General features: G+C 40.3%; 1 protein-coding gene across 1 annotated transcript; it reads right to left on the reverse strand.

Annotated features, from left to right (window-relative positions):
- Nucleotides 1–1,643: 1,643 nt before the first annotated feature.
- LRRC4B (leucine rich repeat containing 4B) lies at nucleotides 1,644–3,584 on the reverse strand. Its single transcript, XM_015810209.1, has one exon. The coding sequence runs from the start codon at nucleotides 3,582–3,584 to the stop codon at nucleotides 1,644–1,646; it is 1,941 nt and encodes a 646-aa protein (XP_015665695.1).
- Nucleotides 3,585–9,183: the final 5,599 nt, after the last annotated feature.

Below are 9,183 nucleotides of genomic sequence, written 5' to 3' on the forward strand. Positions count from 1 at the left end.
CAATACGTTTTGGGACTCTGTGGTTTCCCATAATACCATAATATGTAAAAAAAATTGTTTCTTAAAATGATTAGTCCTTGGTCTCCATATAAGAAAGCAGATTCATCCACAGAGATCACACTATACTTCCTATGATCGGGAATGGTATAAATCACAACTGTTGAATCCCTCCTGATCTGTAGCAGAATATGTGTGTTGGGGAGAAATTGTGTACTGTATGTTGCAGTACCTTCATTTCTACATCATTGATATTAGGGTAGTTCATGTGTGATGACCAACCTGGTTCAAAGAAAGCATATAAAATCACAGATCCATATATGATGGCCCCATTCCCAAAGTCTCTAGTATGTGCTATCTTACTTTCTCGGTCAGTGACCTCTTCATTAACTGGCGGAAATTAAAGAAGGATTCTACATATGAGTTCTTGAACATAAATGGAACACCCAAAGCAATCAATGCAAGAACCCACAATCCACATACACAGTCTTATTACTTGGTAGCTTAGCTTAATAAGGTCAGGAACAGGAAGAGTAGGATTAAGTAAAAGAGTAGTACTAGCATATACCTTCCTGTGCCCCTATATACATTTGCACTGCTGCCAAAATTCATCCTTGTCCCTGCATTTTATGCATTTGAATAATAGCTCACATTTATTTCCCCCCCCCCCACTGAAAAAACCATCCCAGGGAGGATTGGAAACATCTTTATGGATTTTATTAAAATAAGAAACTCAGACCAGACCCCAAAATGTCACGGGAATCCACAGGCCCTTTTTTTCTTTTTTAATTTTTTTTAGGCCAGAAGTGCAACCCCCATTAAACCCAACATTCCCACCCTAGATTATTACAAATTAAAAAATACCTCCACACCCCTGTGTCTCTGGGGAGCACATTGGCTGTGCCTGCTTTCCCATAGTAATAATACTAGTCATAAAAAATTTCCCAAAACCCTGTGTGCCCAGCATCCCCACATGCTCCAAAGGTGGGGCAGGGTGGGGGTGAGGATCCTGGCACCATTATGACCTCCCATCTCTTTATTTAATTTATTTTGTGTATCCCAATGGATGAAAATAGAATTTTGACGGAAAGCGGCTCAAAATAAGATTTTTTTAAAATCCCTTTCCCATTCCACTTGGTTTTTATTCTTCTTCCTAAACATTATTCCCATGACGTTGAAAGGAAAATGTCCTCCCTTCCTTCTTTGTCACTGTCATTGTTCCTTTTCTTTTCTTTCTTTCATTCTTTCAAAGTAAAACAGCAGGTAGTTGGATACAGAAACAGCCCCATCTGTATAAAAAAAGTCTCCAATGTAAAGGGAGTATGGTAGAAAAATAAGAAAAGGAAAGGGGAGAGAAAAAGAAAAGAAAGGGAAGATCAGGCAGAAGGTGAGAGCAGTGTCTTGTTTTGCAGAAGGAAAAAAGAAGAGAACATAAAAAGCTAACTTGGTGAGAATCGAAGGTATCTACTGGTGGAGGCTTGGGAATCCAAGATCTGCCACAGTGGTGAAAAGACCTGTGTTTGTTTTTGTTTGTTTTTAAAGTGAGGAGGCAAGAGCTGTTCCTGAACATGTTCCTCACTGCATATACTAACCCTTTGCCGCCCTCCCACCACAGAATTATTATTATTTTCCTCAGGCTGTGGCTGTCATATCTGTGTCTCTTGGACATTTTCTTTAGAGCTGCTCTTGAATAAAAGAGGTTCATGGATGGAATTGAGCATGGGGTTCTTGGAGCACGTGAGGGGTCCACCACCACTATTGTTATTGTAGTGGGCCTTGAAAGCAGCATAGTGGTTGAGGTGGTCATGCTCAATGGCAGGAAGTGCAAGGTGGCTGTCACCAGGAGCTCCAGCTGCTGCAGGTAGCTCATCTTCAACATTGATGATCTCAATAGTGCGGGTAGGTCCATGATGCTTATGAAGCTGATGTTGCTTACGAAGCTTATAGAAGACAATGAGCATCACAGCAGCCATGAAGGTAATGGCTACAAAACAGCCAATGATGATCTTAGTAGTTTTCATCACATCATCCAAATCTTTCATGCCGTTCTCTGTGACATCAGTGATTGGGATAGTAAATGGCTTCTCAGTGCTGCGTGTGCTGCGAGGAGTCAGTGAAGTAGTGGAATAAGTCATGCCCCAGCCTTGGGAAGGTGTTGGCCCAGGTTCCTTCTTTGTAGGAATAGATTCTTCTTGGCTAGAATCCATGGTCTCCACAGTTACAGTAGTAAAGTAAGTATAACCTGTAGTGGCTGGATCCACAGCTGAGACGTTGAGTGTGGCTGAAGCAGTGGTGTTGCCAGCTGAATTAGTCACCATACAGGTGTATTGCCCAGTGTCTTGGACTGTCACATTGGTGAAGTTGAGTGTGCCATCATGAAGGACAGAAATGCGCACCCGATAGGAACCATGTGTCATCAGTGTGCCATTGGGTGTGAGCCAGTTCACTGATGTCATGGAGGTCCCTGTTCGGCACTTTAACTCAGCAGCCATTCCCTCAGTCACATTAAGATCAGTTGGAGGCTCCACTATAACAGGGGCATAGCAAGTAAAATGGCTTTGATCCAGCTCTCCAATATATCGCCCTTTGAGGTTTGGTGGGGCATGGCACCGGGCACAGCAGGTAGTGTTGTTGGGCACTGTCTCTTTGAGCCACCAGCTGAGCCACAGCACATCACAATTGCAATGCCAAGGATTATGATTGAGGTGGACACGCTCTAGGCGGTGTAAAGGGGTGAACAGATCATGGGGCAAGGACATCAAATTATTGTGGGAGAGATTGAGTTCTTCCAATGACTTAAGGTCATCAAAAGCATTGCGTTCAATGGTGGCCACTTGGGCATGCATCAACCACAACTTGCGAAGGCTAGTCAGGCCTTGGAAGGAGCCTGGACGGATCATGTCCAGGCGATTTCCAGAAAGCTCAAGTTCTTCTAGTCGCACTAAGGCTGTCAAATTTGGGATATCCTTAAGGTTGCACATGCCCAAGTTCAGGTACCTCAAATTGACCAAACCTTCAAAAGCTGCTTCTGAGATATATTCCAACTTCTTGAGCTCTCCAAGGTCTAGACGCCGCAAAGAAGGGACTCGATTGAAGGCATAAGAAGGGATGCTTTCAATGGGATTGTTCCTCAGCCATAGCTCCCGCAACTTGGAGAGGTACTCAAAGGCCTGTGTGGGGACAGTGGTTAGCCGGTTGTCAAAGAGCTCCAGAGTATTGAGATTGGGCAAGCCGTTGAAGGCACCAACCTCAATCTTACGGATGAGGTTTTTGCTAAGTTGTAAAATCTCAAGATGACGAAGGTGCTTGAAAGTGTCTGTCTTTATCACCTGGATGTTGTTCTCCTGCAGATTGAGGTACCGTGTGTTGATTGAAATGCTCTCGGGCACTTCCACCAGTTCCCGGCGTGTACAGATGACCCGGCTGGCTTGGTTGCTGCAGGAACAAGCAGCTGGGCAGGAGGTGGGAGAGGCTCCACCCAAAACAAATGATGGCAGCCAGAGGGAGATGACAACAAGATGTTTCCAAATCATTCTAGAGATCCCGGGGGCCAGCCAAGGCTTCCGAGTACAGCGGCGGGTGGCCATGTCCAAAGCTCATGCTTCAGTGAACAGCACGTTTGATGCTCAGATCTTCAGAAACTGGGAAGAAGAAAAAAGAGAAATAAGGCTCCCAAACCAGATATATTTATAATTAGAAGAACTGGAGTTCAGGAGTTATTCAGTGAAATGGATTCTGGGCAGTTCGAGACACAGATTTCTTTCTATACCACCTGATTAATTTACAGAATTTATGGAATTACTGCAAGATGTAGGGATGAAAGGTCAAGAGAGATGAGAGAGATAGAGATACAGAAGAATAGAGAGATTAGACAGACTGTGGATGGATAGATAGATAGACAAACAGACAGACGATGATAGATGGATGGATGAATAGGTAGATAGGAAGGTAGAAATGATAGAGAGAGTACTACTCCTGCCTTAGACATGAAAAATCAGCTGGATAACCTTGGGCCAGTCACTTTCTCTCAACACAACTCTCCTCTGTGCAGTTTTTAACCAGTCATGCCAAGACAGGAGACGCCATGGGCTGCAACAAGAGAATTTGCTTGTCTTGTGCAATCACAAAAAAAGAATGGGGGGAGGGATGTGTGTCCCATTTCCATCCTTGTGGTAACACAGAATATTTTTTAGAAAATGCCCCATTTGAGCCAGTACACAGCATGTAATTGATGTTGTACATCAAATGAGTCTTCCATATGCAGTATTCTGATCACCATATTGCTCAGTAGTATTGCCAATAGTGCACTGCCACACTTGAGTCACAAGGAGAGACTAGCTGGACCAGTGAATGAACAGTGATCAGATATTAAATGACACAACACAGTTGTATACATTACACAGTTTGCTGTAGACCACTATATTAGACTTCTGTAAAATACAATGGAAATTGCTGTCCTATGATCAGTAGGAAACTACTGGCACCATTTTGCCCTTTGTCTCAGCAAAATATATAGGACAATTCCCTGCAATCAAAAATTAGATTCTCGGGCCAATCAGAAGGCTAAATCTTTAGATGCTAGTTTTCTACATAGAAACTAGTAATTGCATGTTAACAGCATGCAATTTTAAGGTGTTACTGTTTTCAAAAGCTCTAATTACACGACTTATTTCTAGTAGCTTATGCAAAATGCTGTTTTGCAGAGAATGTTGTGTGGTTCCACAGTTAATCCTGGAAAATGCTTTTCCTATACAAAAGAGAATTTGATTTTTTTTAAAAAAAATCATCTTATAAGGTTTAGAAAATAAATGCTTCCTCTTCCCACCATGAGAAAGGATGAACTATAATTGGATTTCATTACTAGCATTCATCCTGCTAAGAATCCACCATATAAAGAAATTCCAGAAATTGCTTCCATTTTCTTCTGGCAAATAGTCAGAAATAGTTTAAGCTAGCATAATAGTACTTGTTCCAGGCCTACCCAGCTAGAATAAAACCTCTTAGTTAAGATTCACGTATAGGACTTGCCAGCCCAACCTCCTAGTTTTTATTTCACAGTAATGATAGGGTGAAATATACCTTGCCATTTCTCAAGTTCTGTTTTTCTACCTTCTTCTCTTTCCACTTTTTTTGATTTTGGAGGCAAAAGTATTCACAGGATCCAGTGAGTTACAATTATGAAAGAGAATCCCTGAGTCTTCCTTGTACCCCTTTGCCCCAAGATGATGATGATGATGATGATTCATCCACAGTCAGCCAGCTGTTTAGGCTGGATTTGGCATTTTTGTCTATCTATCGAGTCTTTACCAAGGATCTGGGATAGACAGATCTGAATATTTGATGGTGTTACAGATATCATCACAGGATGGAAGCTGTCCCCAGTAAAGCCGCCTTTTGCAATTGACTGATGGTGAATTTGTCAATGCCAATGATGTTCAAGTCATCATCATCATCATCATCATCATCATCATTATCATCATCATCATCATCATCATCATTATTTCTATATTATATTTATTATTAATGCATTGTGATGTATGTGCAAAAGGAGTGCAGATGTGTTGAATCAGTGACACTGCTTTTTCCTTTGCACATAATTCCTGTCCCGCATCACCTTCTGAGGATGTTTGTGATGGAGGCTACTGATGTATTGTGACTGTACTTTAGAAACACCAAAGTATGTTTCATAGTGTACAGGGTGCATGGCCACCCATGTAGCACCTGTCTACAGCCTCTTAAAGCATCTACATACAATATTATCTTGGGATTGCACAATGACCCTCCAAGCTGCAGCAATATAGAAAAAGACAACATTTGCCTTCCATTCCAAAGGGCTGCACAGCACTAAATCCTATTCCTTTCAGATAATTGGTGGTGTAGTATTTAGAATGCAGTATCTGCCCACAGAATGGAGTTCGATCCTGACTGGCTCGTGGCTGACTCAGTCTTCTATCCTTCTGAGGTTGGTAAAACGAGGACCCAGATTGTTGGGGGCAATATGCTGTCATTTTTAAACCGCTCAGAGTGCTGTTAAGCACTATGGAGCAGTACATAAGTCTAAGTGCTGTTGCTATTTCTAATTTCCATCACTTTGGATTTCCCTGACTGCCTAATATCCCAATCACAAAAAGCAGAGTGAAAGGTTTAAACATGTTAGAATTCCATTGGAGCACCTGGCGTACGCAAAAGGCCAGCTTGTAATGGAAATGGAAACACCACATGCCAATTATAATAATTTTATGATAATTTTCTTCTCTTGTCAAATAATTCCTAAAACAATTTTTCATTTATCCAATTAAATGAGAACTGCAAACAATAAGCAGCACAGCATTGCTCCAATGCGCTATTATGTTCCTCAGTTTTACCAGACTGGCCACTGTCAGTACCCTGAACGTTTCCTGTACCTTTTAGCATACAGTATTAGAAAAGACCTGTCCAGTATGGTTAAACCTCTGGCATAGCTCTCATCTTCCGCAGAGCATGCAAGTCCAACAACCATGTCAAGGCAAGTATTATTATTATTATTATTGTTATTGTTATTATTATTATTATTATTATTATTATTATTATTATTATTATTATTATTATTATTATTATTATTATTATTATTATTATTATTATTATGGTTTGTCACATAGTCAGCCAGATATTTAGACTGGATTTGGCATTTTTATCTACCTATCAAGTCCCATTTCGGAAATAGGATAGGGAGACGTTGTTATTTGATGGTATTAAAGGTACTGTGCAGAATGTAAACAGTTCCACATAAAGCTGTCTTTTGAAATTAACTGATAGTGATTTATCACTGCCAATGGTCCTCAAATGATACATTGCATCCAAGGAGTTTATTCCTATTTAGCAGCAACAGCAGCAAACACCCTCCCTCTTAGCAGAGTACAAAATGGAAAAAGTGAAGCTCTGGGATGGATTGGATTGGATTGGATTGGATTGGATTGGATTGGATTGGATGGATGGATGGATGGATGGATGGAAAGACAGACTTGTCCACAGTAGCCCCTTCACCCTAGAGTTCCTCTGCCACTTTATTCCACTTCTTTGCTGTTAACTTTTCAGCTAATATCATTAACTGCCTTGAAGGGCCACTGCAGCAACAAAAGTATATGCCTTACAAAGCATTTCCTAGCAGCACGACCTCTGTGACAGCGACCTCCCAAGCATTTAGCTTTCTTTCATTGGAGATTTTTAAGAAGGGGTGGAGGGCCATCTATCTGGGTTTAGAGAGTTCTCTGATGTTGAAACAAGCCATGATTGGCTTAACTATAGTTATTTGAATAAATGACAATTGGCTTGGTTCCCACAATAAACCAACTTCTAAAACAGAAATATATCAGTAAAAATTCAGCTCCCATAACCACAAAGGACTGTAATGCCTCCAGAGATCTCCAGAATTGTAACCAAATGCATGAATGGAAAGTCATCATTCTGCCTATATTTAATTTAATTTAATTGTAATTGTAAATGACATCAAATCAATGTTTATTCTTACCAACCTTTTACTTTTTAGATTATGGCCCCAGCAATCAGTCAAACCAATAGTGACCTTTGGGCCAGAGAGGATTGTGTAGCACAAATCACTGCTTATTAATCACAATAACTAGGTTTACACAGTGCTCTAAGCAGAACCAAATAACAAGAGTTTTGAACCAACATGTAGATCATATCTTGAAGTTCTGCTTCATGCCAAACCAATATATATTTGGGGGGGGGGAGGGAGGGAGCAGAAAAAATATTTCAACAAATCATTTGACAGAATTCTCTGGAAAGCTATTTTCAAAAATTCAGGCTTGACTAGATGGATTAGTTCATTAGATACATATAGAGCTGGTTAAACAATAGTACCAAACAAGTGTAAGTCAATAGGTCTACATCAAGCTGAAAGGAAGTGCCCAATGGCATGCTGCTGCCTCTGTACTGTTCAACATATTTACAAATGACTTAGATGGCTGTGTGTAGAAAACCTGATTATCAAATGATTATTTGCAGGTAAATAATCTGCAAAAGATTGGGCAACCATTTGTTTGAAATGATATAGGGTTTCCTGCTTGAGCCTGGAGTTGGACTAGAAGACCTCCAAGTTCCCTTCCAACTCTATTATTCTCTTATTCTGTTAGATGAGACAAAGTATCAAGATTCAGAAGGATTTTGAGAAGCTGGAATGATGGTCAGGAAGCGCAACAGATTAATCCAAAGCCTTTCATTTGAATAAGAAAAATCAAGCATAAGAGTAGGATAAGAGAGGTTATATAGGTAGCACAACATGCAAAAAGATGGTAGGTACTTTGGTGGATCACAAGCTGAACATGAGTCAAAGGTGTGATGCAGCTGTAAAACACAATGCAATCCTAGCTGTAGCAAAACAAAAACCCTCATCACATCAAAATCAAGAAAAATAACATCAGAAGATGTTTTCTGTATTCATCAGAATTAGTTTATTGTATTATATCCAGTTGTGGATACTGCATTTTAGGAAGAACATTGGCAAACTGGAGCATGTTCAAAGAAGAATAACCAGAATCATAAGGTGCCTGGAAGGAAAAACTCAAAGGGAACGTTTAGAAAATTTAAATTTATTTTTAGCATGGAGATAAGAAAGATATGGAGAGATGTGGTAGTTTCAAACAGACTGTCATATAGAAGATTAGTAGAAGTGTTCAGAATTGTTTCAAAAGACAGGATAAGAACCAATTAATTCAAATTACAAAGAATTCATTGAACATCTAGACTTTGAAGAAACAGCATTTGAGGCACAAATGACCAGGCTTCCATTATCCTATTTTGGACACATTATTTGAAGGCTTAGCTCTAACACAAGGAAAGATGAAAGTACAACCAGTTGCAATATAGATGGACTCACTTATTGTGTTGATGGGTGCACTGTTGGAAGACTTGAAAAGTCAGGTTAGGGGCAGATGGCCCTGAAGGGAAAAAAATCTATTAAAGTGGTCATTAAGAGTTGACAGCAACTTGATAATCCATCAGTGAAAATAGACAGGAGGAGAGAAAATCTAATAGACTGTTTGGCAATGGAAAAGACTGTTGCCCCTTCTTTGCTGAAATGGAGGCTTGATGACTACTGTAGGGATATAGTAATAGTAGGTTCTTGCCTTGAGCTGGGGCTGAAGTTGACAAACCCTAAGGCTCCTTTTTTCTTTATGCTCTTCTACA

The sequence above is a fragment of the Protobothrops mucrosquamatus genome, unplaced genomic scaffold (assembly GCF_001527695.2).
Source record: "Protobothrops mucrosquamatus isolate PMUCROS unplaced genomic scaffold, P.Mucros_1.0 scaffold7, whole genome shotgun sequence".
NCBI classification, from domain to species: domain Eukaryota; kingdom Metazoa; phylum Chordata; class Lepidosauria; order Squamata; family Viperidae; genus Protobothrops; species Protobothrops mucrosquamatus.